Below are 21,414 nucleotides of genomic sequence, written 5' to 3' on the forward strand. Positions count from 1 at the left end.
TCAGTCTTGAAAAACACATGTGCGTGCATAGTCTCAAGGAAGTCAGCATGATCCCTCATGGATTACAGAGGTAACTGTAGGATCAATTTCTAAGAAGAAGGTGTGAGCTGTGATTCTGTAAAGGCTTTAATGAAGTTTGATAGTTCAAAAATGTGTCAAGTACCTGAGTTGGCCTTTGAACACCGGGGGCAAGGAATCATTCATGGAAACATATCAGTGAATGGACTGAAGTACCAGAGAAAATCCTGAAGTGCCAAGGGCTGTCTTGGAAAATACTGAAGTACTCAAAGATAGTTCCCACAGAGATAGTGCAGTCATACTACTGTTTATTTACTGGAAACAATCTTTCAAGTCTACTGTCAAAATAATACATATCTGTTTACATATATACCACTGACACTGAGATTCAAGACTTAAAATAAAACGGGGCTAAATCCAGACCTGATGTTAGGGTAGCAATCACTGACTTCAGCACAGTCACGATCACATTGCATTCTCTCTGGCGGGGACAATTAGTGTTTGGAAACTGAGAAAACCTCATCTGAAGTATGAAGAGTCTAAAGATGTATTCCACAAGCATGTCCTTACAGGACTTGTTAAGAAGCTTTGTGACTATCAAGAGAGCGTGATACAGACCCAACTTCAGGAAAAGTGACTTATCAGGACTTAAGAGAGCTTCTGATACCTTCAAAAGTGTGGAGTGGCTATTTTTTTCTCAAATCCTTTTTGTGAAATGAGGTTCTGACATCAGGCTGGGCAATTCTTTCAACTATCCACTTTGCTGTAAGGGTGCCTAATAACACTGCAGAGAGAAGGGTGCAAAAGCAGCAGGTGGGCCAGCATTGTGTCTGCATTTCCGGCAAAGCATGAAGAACTTGCACTTATGCTGGGAGCAGAGCAACCTGGCAGGGAAATAAAGACTCTGTCTTGGCTGTGAGAAAACAGAGGTCAGTTAGAACATAAAAGAGACGCAAAGCTCATATCCAAACTCATATCCAAAAAGCAGAATGAAAAATGTTGGGTAATGCTACAGAGAAGGTGGAGCTCCCTTAGCATGCATTTGCAGTGCATGACCATAATGAGATCACTCGTCCAGGACAAATGCACAAAGGAGAATGGAGGACTGGTAGGGAGTTGAAAGAGATTGAATATTGTGGAGATTTTGGTTGCTGAAGTGTTTTCTAAGGATTCCTTTGCTACTCAGCATCATTATTTGCTTACCAGTGTAAAAGCATATCTGCCTTGTATGATTTCACTGGTATTACTTGAGTTACACAGGGCTTGGTTTGGCAAGTGGAAACCACTACAGGAATCTCAGAGGTCTGAACAAATAAAATCTGCAGTTGGTGAGGTTTCCACCTCTGATACGCAGACTTAGAAACATCACATGCACCCTGCAGTGAAACAAGTGAGGAAAAGGACACCTGCAGGATCCGAGACAGCCCCACACAAATACGTCTGGGCCACTACACTCTCTATTACACAGACTCTTGAGCACAGGTTGCCTTTCTGGGCAGACTTTCTAGAGAAAGTCTCGTAACTATCAACCTCAGTTTTCATGCGTGGCACCTGCTTTTGGGTTGAGCTAGTCAGAAATGGTATGAAGACATAAAGCAACAGAATGTGATGAGTTTAAGTCACTTGTAAATGCTTGTGTCAGAGGATATACAATTCACTTGTATCATGTCATAACTCTTTAGCTTCCAAATGCAAAGCCACATTACTTTTAGTTTTAGTTCCCATAAATTCTCCTTTGTATACAAATACATCACAGCGCTTTATACACACACGGAGAAGATCCTCGGTATACTTCTTATCTTTCCATTGAAGAGCAGCAGTCATGCAAATTAACACCAGCTGAGGGTTTTTCCATCCAGATTTATTTCAACAATGGTGCCTTTCAGGCTTAAATAATGTTAGGGCATACTTTTATTTCTTTTTTATTTTTGAAACACCTTTGCAGTATGAAATTTTCATTAGGTTCTAACACAGCTACATGCTGCAGAAAAGATCCAGTAGCAAACTCTGTGAATGAGCCCGGCTGGATCACTTGAGTGAACACAAAATGTATCCGTTCTTTTGCTCTGCTTGTTCTAGGTAGGGAGAAGTGAGTGCATGTGTTGTGCTAACGAAAAGACCGTGTTTCTGAGACAATGAAAGCTGACTCTTGTAAGGGCTGAGACAAGAAAATATGGGCACAGGCTCCCCACTTGAAAAGGAGAAAATTCTTGGTTCTGCATGAACAGCACAAGATGCTACCTTGGTGATGGTGGGTGTGCAGGCGCTCATAGCTCAGCTATTCCCACCACTACTACTACGACTACTGCAATCAGAGAAGCACAAGTTGAAAAGTGATTCTGTGGGATCCAGCAAACTCCTAAGTGAAATAACATTTTGTTGTCTGTGTTAAAAAAAAATCCAGTCCCCTAAAAATATTTCAAAGACCAATAGGTCAGGTTGGACCCATCCAGCTCTGTAGCACTGGATCCTGTAAAACCCTGACATATTCCTTATTTATTTATTTTTTAACTTGGCACGAATTGCTGTAATACACGAGCCTGTAACAATCTATTGGAAACAGACCCTTGAATAGGAAATGGAGAGTTTAGATGTTACAAACTGAGAGTAAGTTATTATTTTGAGATTGGCATATATTTTGGCAAAGTTGAAGTTGGCTGGAGTGATAGTGAGTGATGAAAGATGTTATGGCGATTGAGAAGTGGCTGAATTCCTTTGTTTCCAGACTTTTCACTTTTTTTTTTAAGGCACAAAATGTTTACATAGAAAGTGTAATATTGTTTTATGAATATTTGTTGCTAAGACCAGGCATTCGAGCCTTACCCTTTTAACAAAGTGTTTAGTAATGGAATTCCTCTGTTATTTTTTTAATATTTCTTCATTAGGGTTAAACCAGGTTGGTATGCGGGGACCATTGGAGAACAGCCCAAAAGTGAGAACTGTCTGGTATCTAACAGATGCACTTCCTCTCCAGGAGGTGATGTGACAGCAGGAGGAGTATGGACTCCACTGCGCATGAAGAAGTGATGACATGAAGGCACAAAAGGGGTGAAGAAGGGCTTTTATATTCTGGAAAAACTCAGCACACTGAGTTTCATTTAAGATACTACCTGCCCCATATCTGTGTGTTGGGCTACCAGAGCCTTGTTTCCTATGTCTGCCTTCCATAACCTGGGACCCGTGAGTTATAAACTAGTCCATGGTTATAAAGTAGCATTCCTCCTTCTTGACCATTTCTATTTTCCCCTTCAAGGCTGGCATCCAGTGAACCTCAATACACTCAGAAAGCACGTTCCTGATATTTCTCTATCCCTGCGGGTTTCCTTTGCATTTGTACCCTCCAGTTGGCTATTCACAAAACTCATTGGCTTCCTGCCCTCTCTTTAGCCCCCTAAAGCCTGGAGTCGATCTTGAGCTGGTCTGTTTTTATAGTAAAAGAGAGCCTACGGGCAGAGCTCTGAGCCACAGGAGCCTAGCATGTTGCAGCATCAATGAGAAAACTTTATTAAGAAGTGGAAGCTGCTAAAGCACACTCAACTCAGCATTTAGCTGTTGTAGGCCATTGCATCAGGACTTTCTCAAGCAAAGTACCAATAAAAAGAGCAGTCACTTCTATACCTAGAGAAGAAACAACCCCAGACTAACTTGTAGAGCTTATTGAGAGCAAGAGTCAGCTGATGCAAAAGTGCCATGCAAAAGTGATAACTTTTCTCAGCCTGTGTTCTCCCATTTAATATTTGACTTTAATGAAGCCCCTCGTATAAGAATGAAGACCTTCTACTCTGCTCCAGTCTGTTCATGCTATAATCCTCATAAAGTCCCTTTCCCAAGTAGCATTAAGCAATTCCAGTCCTCAAAAAGACTCAGCAAAGGTTATCTGTTTTGTGCTAGCAATGCTCGAGAGCAAGTAAGACAATAAGGAAAAAGTAAGGGGAAAAAGCAAGTACTTGCTTCAGAGAAATGTAGAACAAAGCATATGAAGCCTTGTCCTTAGTAAATAAAACACTGAACTGCCAGTGACTTTAACAACATGAGCACAATACCTCCAAACTATACAATTAATTTTATTTTCAAACACCTAAATATATATATATATATTTAGTCTAGCACTGTGAGGCCTCAGCTGGAATACTTTTCACAGTTTTGGGCAATGCACTTTGAGAAAGATGTGAACCAACTGGAGAGAATCCAGATGAGAGCAACAGGAATGATCAAAGGCCCAGAAAATGTGATGTATGAGGAAAGACCAAAAGAATTGGGTTTGTTTAGACTAGAGAGGAACAGTCTGAAGGGAGACGTGACAACAGTCTTCAGACATGTTAAAGACTGTTGCAAAGGGGAAGATAAACTGTTCTCTATTTCTACTGGAAGTATGCTAAAAAGCAATAGACTTACATTACAACAGGGGAGACTCAGATTAGACCTTAGGAAAAACTTTCTATTGATTACAGCAGTTATACCTGAGAAGACATTACCTATGGAAACCGTGGGATCCTGTCATTTGAGGTCTGGGTACTGGCATAGGTGGGTCTGCTTTGTGTCAGAGACATGAATGACATGACTACTCCAAGTCCTTTTCAGCTTGTTTTCCCTAATTTTAGGAATGTAGGAGAGAGTCTGTGCAAACAGAATAGTTATTATTTCTTCTCCTGAAGGAATTTGGACATATCTGAACTGAGTGGTTGTTGAACAAGAGGTTAGTTGCAGCCTTTAGCTGCAAAGTTAGTGTTGCTATCTTACAACCATTACAAACAGTTTGCAACTATTACGCTGAAAAACAGTGAAAAGTTCAGATTCTCACCTGCTCTGAAGTCCCTGGACACAGTTCTGGCAGTGGAGACCTGTGTCAAACAGCCTGGCTGTAACTAAGCATAACACCCTAATCAGTGTAAAACGTGCCATCCAGTGATGGATTTCTATGAGCTCTGTTATACAGAACGATTTAATACAGGAAGGAACCCAAAGATGTGACATGTTGTTAGAAAGTAGAAGATTACATAGTACAACAAGTATTTTGGAATGAATTTACAATGAATTTTAAGTACAAAGCAGAATCAAAGAAAAGCAGGTGAAAGTAAGACAAATGCAGAGTGAATTGAAACAAAGTGCTTGACTGATAATTTCAAAGTTAATTGGAAATGTAAATTAGCACTTCTGAGATCCCTTGTTTCAATAGGTGGCTTTTTTGTTTCGTTTTCACTTGTTTGTCAGCTTTCCATTTATAATGAAAAAAAAAATGCAAGATTGCAAAAGCCAGCTTTTTCTGCAGTTTCTTTGGTGCTTTTTGCTAAGCAGCCTTGGAGCTACAAAGGTTCACAGTCTTTGAAACATAGACTCATACCCTAGAAATGTTTACAGTGGAAAAAAAGAGTCCTTAAAATATATGATCACATAGAGAATCATATGGGATCTGCTGCCGATACACCTTCAGAGGTCTGCACCCTGGTAGGGGTGTGCATGAAGAGGCCTCCCTCCTCAGACAGGCATAGGTCGCTGGGTCTGTGGAAATACTGACTTGGTTTTGAGCTGCTATACATACTGGCTTCCTGCAGAGGAGGCACCGTGTCTTTGGTTTTAATGTTTACAGGGCACCAACTCAAGGTTTAGAATGAGTACTGTGATACAAATATCCTCAGCCGGATGACAGAGCTTCCTCTGAAGTTGATGACGGTGTTGACAGTGATCATTTCCAAGTCCAACTGAACAGTGCGGGGCCCTTTCACAGGACGGGTCATCACCAGCGTAGCACTGATCGGTCCTGTTTGCTGTGCACAGAACAAGAGGAAGCAGGTGAGATTTTCAAAAGCAGGTCTTGAAAACTGTAATCTCAGGTGAGACCACATGACGTGCATGGGCTTTCAGTCCATTTCAGTGTTTGGCTCCATCTCACTGTTTTGTGTGAACCATTGCCTTCTACTCTTTTTAAAGCCTTTGAGAGCCCTGCACATAAAGGGAGCTATTGTGCAAAGAAATTTACTATCATCTGAATGGGAAAAGATGGAAACGTGGATTTAGAGCACGCACAAAAAATGTCACTTGTTTCTTGAGGGGGTCATATATTATTTAGTTTGATGTAAAAACCACTATTACTTTGAAGCAGCAAACTCCAGGAAGGGGTTATGTTACTGGAGCTTCGAGAACAGATGTTCCTACGTGAGTGGAACCAGGGCTTGCTGTATAATTGCATGTGTTAACATTGCAAAACCTCACCCTATGAAGAGAGCCTTAAATATGTGAAGGCATGTTAGAACATTTGTCTTTTAGTAAGTGGAAGCAGAGCTTTGAAATGTCTGTCCAGAACAGAGGATTGTGAGTATTTAAAAACCAGTTTCTGGGGCTAAAACTAAATACATTTTGTTTTCCAGCAATAGCCGATGTACATAAAGTGGGACCTGTTTTGCTATGAAAAGAAGCGTTTACATTACCTCTGATAAGAGGGGCCCAAGAAGTGGTGAGGAGGAGCTGCCTGGAGAGCCAGCAGCATCCTGAGCACTGTGCATCCCGTGCCCTCAGCTCTGCCCGCTCCTGCTGGGTGCAGAGCAAGGAACAGGCACCACCTGCTGGCTACACACCCACACGGGAATGTGCTGCCAGGGAAGGAAAACGACAGCTTGTGCCAGCAGAGTACTTCAGGTGACAAATGGATGGCTATGTGATAAATGTATACAAGGAGAAAGCAGACTTGAGCAATGGTGCTCATCGATGCAGCCTTAGCAACTGCCAGTTTGACCCAGGCTAGAGGAAATGGTAAGTGGGATCGGTAATGACTTTACAACAGGAAAGAGCTCGTGGGATATCCATGATCACTCCTGGACCAGTTGTCATATGAGAATTTTGGAAACTTTTCTTTTTTCTTTTTTTTTTCTTTTTTTTTTTTTTTTGGTGCTATTTAATACCACGGCTGTCAAGAAGACCTTGTTTTTGAGGATCTACTGAAATCTGTCATGCTACCATTTTCTGTGAGGCACAGGAGCCATCGGTAGTAGCTGAACACCAGTTAATGTGAATATCAAAGCCAGGTTTTGCCTAGGTTTAAAAATAAACACACTGAACATCACCATCCTTGGTGGTTGTGCCTCACCCTGTGCAGGTGATTCCCACTGCTCGCATTAGAGGTGGTGAAGATGACAGGAGAACAAGGATGACTTCTGAGGAAAATTCGGATTAAAATAAGCATTTCTGTTTTCCCCAACAATGCCTACTGAAAATGTGTGTTTTCAGTGAAAACAAACAAAAACACGACACAAAACAAAAAAACAGCAAGCAAGCACATAAATGAAAGAAAGAACTGAGAAAGTCAATTCTTAGGATAAAGACTTTCTTTTTAGTTTTCAGATTTACTTATTTTTTTCAATGACCAAGGGAGAGTATGAGAAAACAAGTGAGCAGCGTTGACTCTCTAATGGACAAGTACCAGTAGTCTACCAAATTTTAAGTTTTGGCACAACACTTTATCGTGAACACAGGAAACAGCTACTCTTTGACAGGGGTACAACCGCGGAGTTTTGTGAATCTGATGTCTCCTAAAATGAGTGCATTTGCTTTGAGTAAGTTACCTTCCTGAACAAAAAAACAAACCCAAAAAACAACTGCAGCTCCCGCAGACCAGTCTGTTGCTCTGCAAGTCTGAGTGTAAAAATATCTCATATTTTTATACCTCCTCATACATACATGAGGAAGTAATGAAACTGGTGATCATCTTGAAGGTTTAAATGGCCCTCAATAAAAGCAGAGTTGTGCTGTCAGGAAGAAATGCAGCTACCAAGAAGATACTCCAGTTTTTTATTTTCCCAGCCAGTGCCAGACTTACCCGCATGTAGAATTCCCTGCCCTCATTCCCTGATTTGATTTGGAAGATGTAATAGGCTCCAGGATAGCGAGTTGTTGCTTGCATCTGAAAGATGTCAGAAGGCACTGAACGCCCAGAGAGAACATCCATGACTCTGTACAGGATGGTGAATGGTTGATCTCTGCAGCCAGGGTTTTCAGCTGGACACATACAGCGGCTAACAGAGAGACAGGATTGTCATCAGTGGTTACAAATCCCTCTAACACTTCATTCTTTACATGCTAATACAGCTGCAAATAATCAGTCGATCAACCAATGAATCAAATTGCCAACCAGCGAAAATAATCAATTTCACTTGTAATGAATTTTCTCTCTGACACTGTTCTCTGCACTGCTACTCCAGTTTGCCTTCATCCCTGCTTTCTTTTTCTTGTCTTCCAGGTTTTGCAAAAATATCTTGGCATCGCATATGTCAATAGATCACTTAGAAATCAATACCTTCTTTAAGGAAACTCTGCAGGTGTAGAATGCCTTGTGTGTGTTTGTTCTGATAGTAATTTAAACTAGTAATTATTGGATCATTTCAATAACAGTGTGACATAAATACTGTATTAGTGGTTTAATAAGAACAGTGAGACTTCCTGGATTGAAACCAAAGCTCATAGATCAATCACAAAGCTCTAGAGAAGAGCAGAATAGCAAGTCAAGCATATGACATCTCTACCAACAGCCTCCAATCATCTGCTACCTCAGAAAACTCTTGAAACGAAGATGTCTTCTGTATACTTGCCCTCCTGCAATCTATTTCTTACCCATTGATGTGTTCAACCGCCCCTTTCACCTCCATGACACCTTGTGGCCAATAGCTCCACAGCCCCTCCCTGTGTGCCCACCTCCCTCCCTGCACTGCCCCTTGCTGACTTTGATCCTCCCAGCTCTTGAGAGCAGACTCAATCCCTGCTCATCCTCCACGTGCAGCTCATGGCTTCATATTTGACTTTCTTCATGGCTGGAGAATCTTAACCTTGATGCTTCTCACAAGGAAGCTGTTCCCTACTTTTGATGGTCCTTGTCACCCTTCATGAATCTTTGTCTGGTCATATCACACTGCTCCTGTGAGGAGGTAATGAAACTGGTGATCATCTTGAAGATATATGTACACAGCTGTACTTAGTACTACAGATCATGGAACCATCTGGAACAATCCTCAAACCTCACTTTGGAGGGATTATAATCAGATCATTGCTTTTTATTTTATTTAACTTCTGAAATTGGGATTGTTTTTATACTTTACATTCATCTACACTGAATTTGAATTTAGCACAATCGTTGAGGCTCCTTCTGCAATTCTCTTCTTATCTTTCAACCTCTTATTCATCTGTGCCAGGGATTTCTTACTTATGGTTGCTTAATTTCCATAGAAGCCTAAAGTTTCTTTTCAGAAACCTTTGGAAACCCAAACAGACCACATCAACCCACATGCCTTAGCCACAAGCTGCTAATTTCTTCATAGAACTCCAATAAAATGCAGGATATCCCTTTATAAAAGCCATGTTGGGGAATTTACTGGATGGAAAGTAAGGCTTTTTTGTCTGTTTTTTTTTTTTTCTTTTTCTTTTTTTTTCCTTTTTCTATAACCTCCATCATTGACACCAGCTTCAGACAGTTCCTCTGGCAAATTCTCCATAAAAAGGTTCCTGGCATTATGAACACCCCATTCCTTCCACAGAGAACACAGTCACAATGAATTTGCTTGGCTTTTATACTGACCACTTCTAGACATATGCCACAAATTAAATGCAGTCAAATCTAGATATGAGCCAAAGCCACCAAATACAAAGCTTGGAGATCAAGAACTTTGGTGCAAGCTGGTTTGTAAGTACTCTACAGTTGGGCTCTGAGGAATTTAGATGCAGAGGCTTTAGACGTTTCAAGATCTAGTTTAAGATTTCATCACCTCTGAAGCCCCAGAACTGGCAGAACAGAACTTGTCCATTCCTCAGCTGCTCTAGTTCAGAAAGCAATGTAAAGACACAAATGCACTGTCATGAGAAGCAGTGAATTCTTCATCTCTTGCTTTTCTATAAAATACATAGGCTACCAAGTAATCTCAAGAAATTGGATTTAGTACAGACATGGATGAAATTCTATGACTTGCACTATATAGAGATCTAGCTGGGGCTGAAACATTTTAAGCTCCAGGCAAGTACATACAAAAATGTAAAAGAACTGAGCACTATTTAGAAATGTGGGTCCCACCACCCTCCCTCCTCCCCGGCAAAATACGTTTGCTCAGCTGATTCTGAGTTCAGATACTAACAGTGCTAATGGTCCCATTCAGAATTCCCCAATTTTCAGACTGCGCAATCACACTGTGGACTGCTGTTTTTCCACACATCTGACCTTTAAGCAGTAGGAAGCTACTTGTGTTCTGCCATAACTAGCATCTAATGTTTTTAAAGCACTTCCTGGACACGAGCTAGTTAATATTTACAGGAAATACTCACATTAACTAACAGGCTGCATTTAAGCATATATGAAGTCAGTAACATAATTACAGTGTCTTTATTACATTACAAACCTCGCTGTTTCCTCTACTCACTGATAAGTGTTTTTCCAGTCTAACTTCCCACACATCTGAGCATCATATCATATTCCACCTGGTGACCTGGTAAGGAATTGCAATTTATTATTTGTATAAAGCTTACTAATGATAAACTCTCCAGACACACTTCATGGCTGTGTTGCAAAAAGCAGCTTATTTGATTCACTAGATATGCTTCACACAGTTAGAATTTGCTTTTGTGGCTGCGGGTATTACTCACTTCTCATTAATCTGGATATAAGGCTCCTCGCATCTTACTGGGTCTAAACATTTATATTCCCCTGGGATATTGAAACACGTTTGCTGTAGAGTGCAGGTGAAGTTTCTAATTTCACATTCATTGATATCTAAAACACAAAAAAACAAGAGAAAAGCTAAAATAGGGGTGTAGGCTTGAGACACAGCTATTACAGTCCAATGTTCACTGTAAGGAATTGACCAAAAATTCACTCTTGTACCATGAGAAGCGGCTTTTGATAACTGGTCCCCCTTTTAAGATTAGTTTTTACCCCATTCATTTCTCCCTATTGGAGTGCTCCCCTTTGCAAAATACTGCAGAACTAAAAAAGAAATTGCTGCTCAATCTCTCTGACCTCAGAGAAAGTGAAAACTAAAGAGAGACGCGCAGCAGAGGGGAGAGCATCTGAGGGCTTTACTGTGTGGCTGATTCTTAGTCAGTAAAGCCTTCCTTAGACCATCACACCAACTGACCTCAGTGGGACTGTTCATGTGACGACGCTCTCACCAGAATCACATAATTGGCCCCTATGAGTATGTCACTGTGCAATGCCAAAACTAAGAAACTGAGTCCTTGAAAACCTTTTTCCAGACACTGGACTTATTTTCTAGTCCCTCTGGGTTTTAATCAGTGCTGGAATGCTCTTACCTTGGCAGCTTCTGCTATCATCAAGCAGGTTATAGCCCGAAGGACAGACACAGTAGTAAGAACCAGGCCCATTCACACATTCGTGCTGGCAGAGGAACTCTGAGAAGCTGCATTCATCCATGTCTGCGGTGGTAAAACAAAGTTTAGAATCTTTGGCTTCACAGTTAAAAGCAAAGTCCCACAAGCAGGTGGCCATCCAGACGTGCCTATCATCCCAGCTGGAGGTTGGCATCCTCCAACTCCCTAGAGCTCTGAGGCAGCCTGGCAAAATGCTGTTAAACAAGATCTTGGCTAAACTCTTTTTTTTTTTTTTTTTTTTTTTTTTAAGAGAAACCAAAGCTGCTGCTCAACAAGATGCACGACTGTTATTTCTTTTTCTTTTTGAATACCTGTCACCAGTTGGCCATGTTTTCAGTTCTGTTTTACGTCAGAGATAGAGGTGCTCCAACTACAAAGCTGCAACTGTAATTTGTGAGGAGAGACTTGATGGCATTTTTCTTTTCCTTTTTTTTCTTTCTGGAGAGCGTACTTCCCTTTCCCAGAGCCATATGGGTCCCAGTAGAAATCCTGTAGCCAGTCCTGGCTTTTTTATGTTACTTAGCCTCTAGCCAGTTACTTGTAATGCATTCTAACAAGACTTCAGAGCTCATCCCAGCTTGGGACAGACTTACTGGAAGGCCCAGTGATCTCCCAGATACCAAGGAAGCTAAGCCGTCTGTCCAATCTCTGCTTAAAAGCAGTGTATGACCTCTTGTCCCCTTTTACTCATGAACTGACCAGAAGTCATATGCTGTGGAACCATGTTCAAATGAGAAAGATGAACTTCAGAGCTGCAACGGAGGCATGGCTGACAGAGGAAAACACATGCAAAGGCGCTAGAATGAGGGAGGCTGCTGTTAATCATTTCCTTCTTTTTCTGTGCAGGGGAAGAGAGAAACAAAGGCCAGAGTCCCAGCCAGGAACTCCCAAGTTCGAATTCCCAGCTCTAACATTGACTCTCCCGAGCAAATCACTTTTACTCTTCAGTCTGAATTTCTCTTTCTTTTAAATTGGACTAAGTCCATTTATCCACTCTGGTGTTTTGTACAGATGTACCGGAGAGTGTTTGAAGTCCAAATATGCTAAAATAGCTTTATGTCCACAACCACATAATCAAGAGATGAAGGGAACTCTACACCTGCACGCTCCTGTTGTTGGGTCACCTGCTTCAGCAAGTTATCTGAAAAAATCACTTTCCTGACAAAACATGGACCAGGGGCTGCCTCCATGAAGGAGACAGACATATTGCCCAGCCCTCTAGGCCTCCTAGCACAGCCTACCAGCACCATCAGTTTCAGAGAACCTGTGCTCAGCTGCTGTCAAATGCTAGAGATAAAGGCACAAGGGCCATGTTTCTGTTTATGAGTGACCCAGGGCAGATACCTTTGCTATTTCTAAACCCTTCTGCAGTGCTGCCAACTGTACTCACTGGGACCATTTCCTTAGTGAGCCTCAGTGATATCTAGCAATTGCTTGTGAGGTGAAGGAAGCTCATCCAGAGGAATATGACCTGCTTGTGACAAGTGTTTTCTGGCATAGAAGGGTCAAAGGAAGGTTTTCTGCTCTGAGTGGTGGAAAATCGTTTTTGCTGACTTAACTCTCAGCCATGAATGAAGTTCAAGCGCAACCTTTACTGCTGATATTTTGTTCTGGCAATGTTTTTGTGGCACAAGGTTAGGGTTAGGTTTAGACCCCCAGATAGCTCAGGAGCATGAACAAGGGCACGGGAGTCTAACTTAAAAGAAAAAATTTCACTAGAAAGCAGAAGTCTTAAGTTAGGTGCTTCAGCTCTAAATATATATTAAATATATATATATATATAAAATATATATATATCTATATAAAATATATAACATATGCAACTATATTTTATATATATATATATAGTAGATATAATAAATGTAACTATGTATATATATAATTATATATAATGTGACCCTTAAGAGATTTGGGTCTCAGTACCTCCTCTCAGAATAAGGAGATTTGCATGAAAGAATAGCTTTGGGAACTCTCATCTGTACACATATTGCATATCACGTCTTCTCTCTCAGAAACAGCATGTTACATCTGTTTACTGTAAATTAAAAAACAAGTATTTTCCAGCATTGGCTGGATTGTACAATATTGGCTGGATTCTCTAATTTTATCAAGCTGCGGGAACATTAAGCACAGAAATATATTTCATCTTCAAGTAAAATAAAGCAATAAAATAAAAACAAAAACAAGAGAGGAAAAAGTAGAGTGACATATGCAGTTTCATCTGCTATGAGCTGAATGGATCAGCAATAACTGCTAAGAAATGGTACATTATTTCTGAAGTGCAGACAGAGCCACACAGGGGAAAAGAGGGAAGGTTTAGGCAGCAGTGTGAAATCCTAAAAGCAAAAAGAATACATGCATTCAACAGACAAATGGAAAAGTGCTTTATGCACGAGTATTTCTTTAATTGTGGAAGAATGTTCTAGGACTGCCCCTGTTTTACTTGCTTTAGTAAAATTCCCATTCAGCATTGGAAACCATTTCCTTATGTTCTGCTGTTCAATCTTTTCAATATTTAGCTTAGTTCTTTACAACCTTTTGCAGCCTTCCTCCACTGTGCTTTTCTTGGTATTTGCTGCGTACTGTAACTGGAAGGAAGATCACATTAGTTGCAGTTATCCTGCTGCTAATCATAGACCAAAGCAGAAGACTGCATATACAAAACAGTACACTGGAAAAAGAGAGCATAATAGAATTAAAGAAAGCAAAACAATAAATAACTGAAGACAGTTACCACTGCAGTTAACTCCGTCAGCTTCCAGTTCATAGCCAGGTTCACAGCGGCAGAGAAAAGAGCCATAGGTATTGACACAAGTCTGAGAGCAAGGGTTTTCTCCCGTGCATTCATTCACATCTAAAGGAAGACAATGAAACCTATCAACATTTTCAAAGCAATGCTGGGACGGTTACTTGTATGCTAAGAACTAAGCACATTTTAACTGCGTTGCTGGTTGGGACCAAAGATTTCAGTCATGGATAAGAATGCACAGTACCTTGGCACGATCTTCCATCATCGTTAAGGGTAAAGCCTGGGTTGCACGTACAGGAGTAGGAACCAGGCACATTGGCACACAGCTGCTGGCAGTAGCCGTAACGGCACTCATCTATATCTATGAATGGGAAAGAAGAAAAGCAGAGTGGTCGGCGTTTCCACATGCAAATACAAAGCACCAAACACACTGAATCAATGGCACCAACAACAGAGAAGTAACACAGCGTGGTGGTTACAGATCTAACAGCCAAACTTTCAGGTGTTCAGACTGAATTACAGTTAAAATGAATTTTTGCTTGAAAGAATGCAGCACTGCATTTTTCTCCACATCTGACAGCAGATCCTATGAAACAACTGCCATTGCTGTAATGTTGAGCTCAATGCTATGTCATCAGAAGGCCCAGAGTCAGCCCCTATAGGCATTACCTGGAAGTCCACCTGACAGCTGGTACTGCCCATCAACACAAGCACAGACAGCCCTGCAGCAAAGCTTTGTCAGAATCAAGGGAGAAGAACGTTTTATTTCCACGTATACCAAAGCTACTCACAAAAAAAGCAGGTATTTCTTACTAAACACTCCTTTTTTTATTCCAGACAGGATGTTCTCTGAAGAATTGTTTTTCAACAGTCACATTTGCATTTTATATGAATCTTTATGAGAGAAATTACAAGATCAAAAATGTAAACAATAAATTTGCTGCCAAAATGAAATAGGGCTTAAATAAAGCACTAGAAATACATGCAATCAACTGTTACAAGTCAAAGAAAATGCTGTAAATTATGTGTGATGGAAGTGCTAGGAGAATTTTGTTCCTGGCCTAGGAACTGTAGTAGCTGTCACTTTCAAGGCTTTACATTCCCTTTATATCAATTGGCTTTTGATTTATGGAGATTTTTTTAGTGGCTGCTCTCAAAGCTTTGCAGCTTTTTAGCCTCCCAGTGATGTTCTAAACATCAAATTCCTGTTCAGATTCCTCTTGGGGGCGATTAAAATAAGATTAGAGCAAGTCTTGCCCCTCATTCAGCACCCATCACTGCTAATCTCTAGGGCCATCGTAATGAAAGCGGAGGACAAAGCAGGTACTGGAAGATCCTCTCTTTATAAATGCCTTCTGTAAGTACGACCATGGGAGATTGTTTTATTGAAAGAGCACGTGATTTGTTTCCCAATTTGAAAATGGAACCGTGTGTGAAAAAACTGTAATTATGTAAAAGGCTGCGGATAAGTTGGAAAAGTGACAATCCTGCCATCTGAAGGACTCACACAAGAAGGCACAGTTTTAAATGTCCATTCCTAAGACTCTCAATTGAGTAGGAAATAAGAGCATTCAATCAGTGAAATGCTAAGCTAGGAAGGCCAACCAAGTGTAATATTTATTTACAGTTTGCTGTAAATAAAGTTTAGTGAGTAAAGTTCTGTGAGCAAAGGCACAGGTTTTGGTAGAGTGACCCTCACCACGCATTCCAATGCACAAGAAAATCAAAATGACAGTATTTTCCCTATGGTTCTCACGCATACAGTTACATCTACATGAATTCCAGCAGCTCATTATTTGTTAGCTAAATGCTTCCTGTTCTGGTGCAATTTATTAAGACTGTTTTAGGAAAATGAATTCTTGAATGACTTGAACTCTTACACAATGTGGTAATACTATAAAAACAACAGCATTTTGAATCTGATGTATAAGTAGCTACATCCTGTAATTCAGCTTTATGCTGTTGGCTTCAGTGGCACAGTTTTGCCACAGAACGTCTTGTGAAGGCATGCTGAAAATATCAAAGCTTTGGAAATACTCTCACTGTGTAAAATAACAAGGACGTTGACACTTGGTTTTACCCTCACTAGCTTTTATTTCCCACTGCATTTCAAACAGCAGGATAACCCAAAGGCCAGGGTCAGCTATGGTATGTACAACAGCACTAGACTTGGCCCAAACTCTGCAAAAAGTAACATTGGTTTTAAGTAAATTAATATCTCATTTCACTGACACATTGCATTACTTTAAATACAAGCACTGGATTTTGTGGAACTGTTCTCTTGAGAGCATTGCAATTTTAGGAAGAAGAACTTTTACAGGGCTTCTTGTGGGTGGTTCTTGTGGACTTTACTGTACTGCCTCTTGCTGTGTAAACATTACTGGGATTATTACAGTAGACAGCAGTGTAGCTTATTCTAAGTGTGGTATACTAAGAGTATTGCCTAAGAATCTGCCTCTAAAAACTCAAGCCAGTCCTCTGATTGCATTAAATGAATGGCTTTTACTGCCTTATGACAGCAAGAATCACTTCTTCAAGCCCAATGGGAAGTATGAAAAACAAGCTTTTGGGAAGGGAAAAAAAAAAAGGATTCTAAACAAAACTTGCTTCTAGCTCTTTGCATTGCCTTGAAATAATCCACCCTATGCATACATCAAGTGGGCAACAGTAGAACGTTATTGCTTATTTTAAATAGCATAAGCAGATTCTCCAATCAGTTCAGCAAAGCAGTCACTTCAGCTCTCTGGTATATCCATCAAGCAGCAAAGCACTTTAGATCTATGTCCAAGTCCTGAATGATGCACACAGTCCTTAAGTTTGGGCTGTAACTTGGAGAAGTAAATTGTTAACACAACAGACGACACAGAGCAAAATCCTCCTCCCTGCCCTCTCTCACCCCTTTCGCACCACATATACCTGCTCTAACCTGGCAGAATGGCTCCTTTCTGACATTCTGGTCAGCCTGTTTTATTTATTTAATAACACATTTCAGCATGCATTCTATGATTCTATTATTTTCCACTCCCCCGCCCCCAGCAGGAATTACCAGACATGAGGGAGCAGGAGGCTTGGAGACTTCATTTCCCTTCATTCCATGACACTGATTCCCCGACGAGGCCGCAGCTGTGCAGACCCCCATTTAGCTGAGGATCAGCTCTGTCCCAGTTAGCCTCCCCATGCCTGCCAGGTGAGTTAGGCAGCAGCAGCTTGCAGTAGTTAGAAAAGCAGCTGCATGACAGACCTGCACTAGAACTGGTGCTTGGGAGGAGAAATTTGGAAAACACCTGGAGAAGCTCCAGAACTGAATGGGCAGGGAAACCCCATTCTTCTTCCAGCTGAGGTGTTGTGACAGAATGGGCCAACTCTGGAGAGCTGGAAGGCAAACAGCCCACGCCCAGGGAAAAAAGTTATAGAGCAAATGTTAAAAAAGCTGTTGTGTCCTATCTCCCTTGGAGAGCTGTACCTAACATCAGCATCTCCTTCATCATCCCATAGACATGTCAGACAGCATGCAGGTCTGGGGAGAGTGGAAAGCTTTCCTGTGCTGGATGGAAGGATGTTTTTTCAGCAAGGCTGAGCTAAAAGGATAGACAGGACATTGCTGCAAGAAAAATAATAAAATCAAAATAAAACTGCTTGCAAGCTGCAGAAACTGCACCCATTCCAGTTATATTTTCTATTCTCCCCCCGAAAAGTTGGTTGAATATAGGGATTTACGAGCTTGTGTCTTTGTATTGAATAGTTATCCCTTCTGGTCTGGACTGTAACTGTGTGAAAAGGACATGCCTGTTTGGGAAGAAGTCTTTTTGTATACGTCCTCTTACATGGCTGTTACAAAAGGGAATATAAAAATCCCATGTGTGACATAGCTGCTGTCATATGGCACTTATGTCTACATTTTGTTCCATCAGGGAATCCCTGTGCCAAGCGTACTGCTGGCACTTGCAAAGATGAAAGATTTCTGCACAGCCATAGCCTTAACTCCATACTTGACAAAGACACTCAGTGCAATTAGTTCAGCCATTCACAGGTACAGATATACAAACATAGATATGCAAATCTCATAAGGCAAGAGGTCTTTACCTAAACACTGGCCTTCTAGCAGCCAGTAGCCTTCAGTGCAGGAACAGGTATATCCCCCCTCAGTATTGATGCAGATTTGGGTGGGGTTACACTGGTGAGAATCGGAAGCACATTCATCAATATCTGCAACACAGAAATACAGCAATTAATAATAGAAATGGGAACAAAAGGTTTGTCAAACTGTGCAGGGAGTTGTAGTGTGTACACCAGGTCTGTGTGTGGACACAATGTGCAGTGAACCAGAGAGAATGACTGTAACATGAAGTAAATTCATAAAAATAAATGTGAGAGGGCAGCGAGAACTAAGTGTGCCCATCAAATCTCTCCCTTCTGCAGATGACCCAGTGTGTCACAGAGAGCCTCAGGAAGGGCATGCTTTTCATTACTTCCACATTTGTTTTTTCACTGCACTGGGATTTCCATGCTTTGGGACAGTGTTCAGCCCTGGGCAATGGCTGCTGCAAGGGCTATGTAACTCAACTGCACAGCAAGAGCTGAGCAGAGGCTCGAGAGACACACAAACACAACCATCATGAGGCTCATATTATTGAGGCGTATACAAAATATTACTTCCTACCTCCACCAACACATATATAATATCTCACTGCAAATTTTCAGACAGAAAGTTCAACCGATATCAACCTTTACCTGAGAAAAAAATGTATACTTCTCTAGAATCAATTTCCTGAAAATAGAACTATTTATTATTATTTTTTTTTTTTACCGTCCCTATTGTTTTTAATGTATTTGGCTTTTTATTACAACCCCTTAGGGTGCTTTGTTGTGGGCCTTTTTTTTCTACTTTTTTTTTTTTTTTTTTTGCAGAGGAGGTGAATAACATTCCTACATTTATATAAGCCAGGACACTGGAACCTAACTGATTAAAAATGCCTTTCAGAGTCATAAGTTCAATTTGAATTCTTCCTTGCTCAGTCTTTTCCCTGATATTTCTGGCATTGGGTTTGTCTCTACATGTCAGAAGTTGAAATATCACAAGATAAATTGTGTCATTTTTTCAGCCAAGTCAGATTTCTGTGTTTTATTTATTGATATCTCAACTAATTTTTATTCCAGCATACCATGCACTGGCCTTTGCTGAAGTCCGATGTCATCTGAGCGATGTTACTCCCTTTATCACTCCCTGACTCTCATTAACCCAAACTTTTGTTGGGTCATGATTGAGAATATCTCACAAATGCATTGGGCTGGAACAGGCAGAAGAGGGCAGGAATTATAACTAAGTGAGCTGTAAAATCCTAGCAAACACAAAATAACTGATCCAGTCTACCACAGCAGCATATCTAACATGTTCTGATATATAAATAAATACCTACATACTACACAAATGCAGAGAGTCTGGAGTTCTTATCTTGCAAAAATCTGTGTCAGCAATTTATGGTGAGTTAAAGCTGCTAAGATAACAAGAGTGGCACAGTTAGAGGTAATTAACTATGTCAGAAATCTGTTCCCACGTCTTTATTGGCTAGAGGAAAGGCTGGCAAAATGGTGGGGGAAGTGGGAAAGCAGTAAGATAAGAAGTCTAGACTATAAGGATACATAAATATGTTATGCAGTTCATCTATTGCTTCTATGATTGGGCTAAAATTCTGGATCCTCCCTTCATACAGCATATCACACATAATTGGTACTATTTGAACACAGATATTATCTAACCATAAATTTCGTAAGAATCACATTAATGTTTTCTAAATGAAAAAACTTTCTATTTGTCATGCTTACTTATTGTTTAAAGAGTGGGCTCTTGGGATCTATCCAACCCTGCTGTTTCTAGCCTCTCTGAACTTAAAAATAAGAAGAGAATTTAATTTTCCATGTTCACTGCTTCCAGTGTTACTAACAGGTGAAACCCAGTTGAGACACAATGGGGCTCATGGTCTTACTGCCATGTATTGAAGACTGCAGATCCACCACTTGGCTGTGGTGCATTTTGCTTGCAGAGAAAGCAATGGGTGGCTGTACAATCAGTTTTGTTCCTAAAGCCATCTTTGTAGTGGTTGCATGAGCAATAGTCACTCAGGAGAAGCAAGTCATCACTCTTTTTTTTCCCTCCCTCCTCAGAAATACTCAGAAGCCTTCTGGAAACATTTCTGTGCAAGAGGCTCTAGGTGGCCATGCATGAGCATGCTAGACCAGATGACGTCCATAGGTCCCTTCCAACCTTCAACTAGCTTTTGTCACTGTGATTTGATTCCTTGCTTAGTCCCAGTCTTCACCTTCCACAATGGTCTTGGAGATGCATTTCCATTTGAATGCAAAATTTTTACAATAGAGGATACCTGTGGAGTTTCTGCTACCTCAGGAAAACCTGATCAGCCTGAAGTTTCCCTTTCAAAATGCCTTGTTTCTCCTCATTGAGGGGAAATACTTCACTGACTTCATTAATAAAGTTTTATGCAGTAGGTATAAACAGCATTACTGGTATCTTACTGAAATCCTTTTGCCTCATCCTGAATGCATACAATGGTTCTATATTACACATCTCTGTCTTTGTCTAAGATTGCTCCTTACAGTGATGTGCCATTAAGCTCTGACAGGCCCAGCCAATGCAACCAGGTCAATAGTTTTGGGAACTATTTACATTGCGTCGGCTCACAAGTGAAAGCTGATATCTGCACTGTGAGAAAAATGTCAGTGCACCAATTTGTTAACCATTAGGTATCCTCTTGGAGAATACTCAAGCTGGGACTCTGTGTCTTGCTCAGACCATTTACAATGCGAAAAATTGGTGTGGTTAATAAAATCAAAATTAGACATTCAACAGGGAGGGAAAAAGAAGTTATATCATCTGGAGAGAAAACTAGCCAACTCTGGTCCTGACTTGGCTCTTGGTTATGCTGTTGTATGCTATCAAATTAGCAGTCAGCTATATTCTCTCATCTGACCTTCTAGTTGTTGTTTCATTGGTATTACTGCTCCCACAGCTAAGGCAGAAGTCCAGACTGAAATTAAAATTTGACCTGAAGTGGGAACAGTTTGCATTGTTACGTCCCAACTGAATACTGAGAGCAACCACACAGCCCATCCAAACCATGGATCTCTTCCTCTACAAAATACCATCCAGAACAAACACTGAGCACCATGACTCAAACCTGTGAGTTTTAAAGATCTTTGGTTTACTGACTGAATGGGAGAACAGGTAGGAGGAATCTCTACACACACTCATCAAAATGCTCTTGCTGCAAGAG

The 21,414-nt window shown here is 40.8% G+C and overlaps 1 protein-coding gene across 1 annotated transcript in view; it reads right to left on the reverse strand.

Annotated features, from left to right (window-relative positions):
* Nucleotides 1–309: 309 nt before the first annotated feature.
* Nucleotides 310–21,414, reverse strand: part of FBLN5 (fibulin 5) — a 46,039-nt gene continuing 24,934 nt past the window's right edge. The window contains exons 5-11 of the mRNA NM_001277474.2: nucleotides 18,209–18,331; nucleotides 14,370–14,486; nucleotides 14,111–14,230; nucleotides 11,299–11,421; nucleotides 10,633–10,759; nucleotides 7,829–8,024; nucleotides 310–5,783 (exon numbers count right to left, since the gene is read on the reverse strand). Of these exons, the coding sequence (NP_001264403.1) occupies nucleotides 5,622–5,783; nucleotides 7,829–8,024; nucleotides 10,633–10,759; nucleotides 11,299–11,421; nucleotides 14,111–14,230; nucleotides 14,370–14,486; nucleotides 18,209–18,331 (968 nt within the window). The 3' untranslated portion in view covers nucleotides 310–5,621. The remainder of the gene's footprint in view (nucleotides 5,784–7,828; nucleotides 8,025–10,632; nucleotides 10,760–11,298; nucleotides 11,422–14,110; nucleotides 14,231–14,369; nucleotides 14,487–18,208; nucleotides 18,332–21,414) is intronic.

The sequence above is a fragment of the Gallus gallus genome, chromosome 5 (assembly GCF_016699485.2).
Source record: "Gallus gallus isolate bGalGal1 chromosome 5, bGalGal1.mat.broiler.GRCg7b, whole genome shotgun sequence".
NCBI lineage: Eukaryota > Metazoa > Chordata > Aves > Galliformes > Phasianidae > Gallus > Gallus gallus.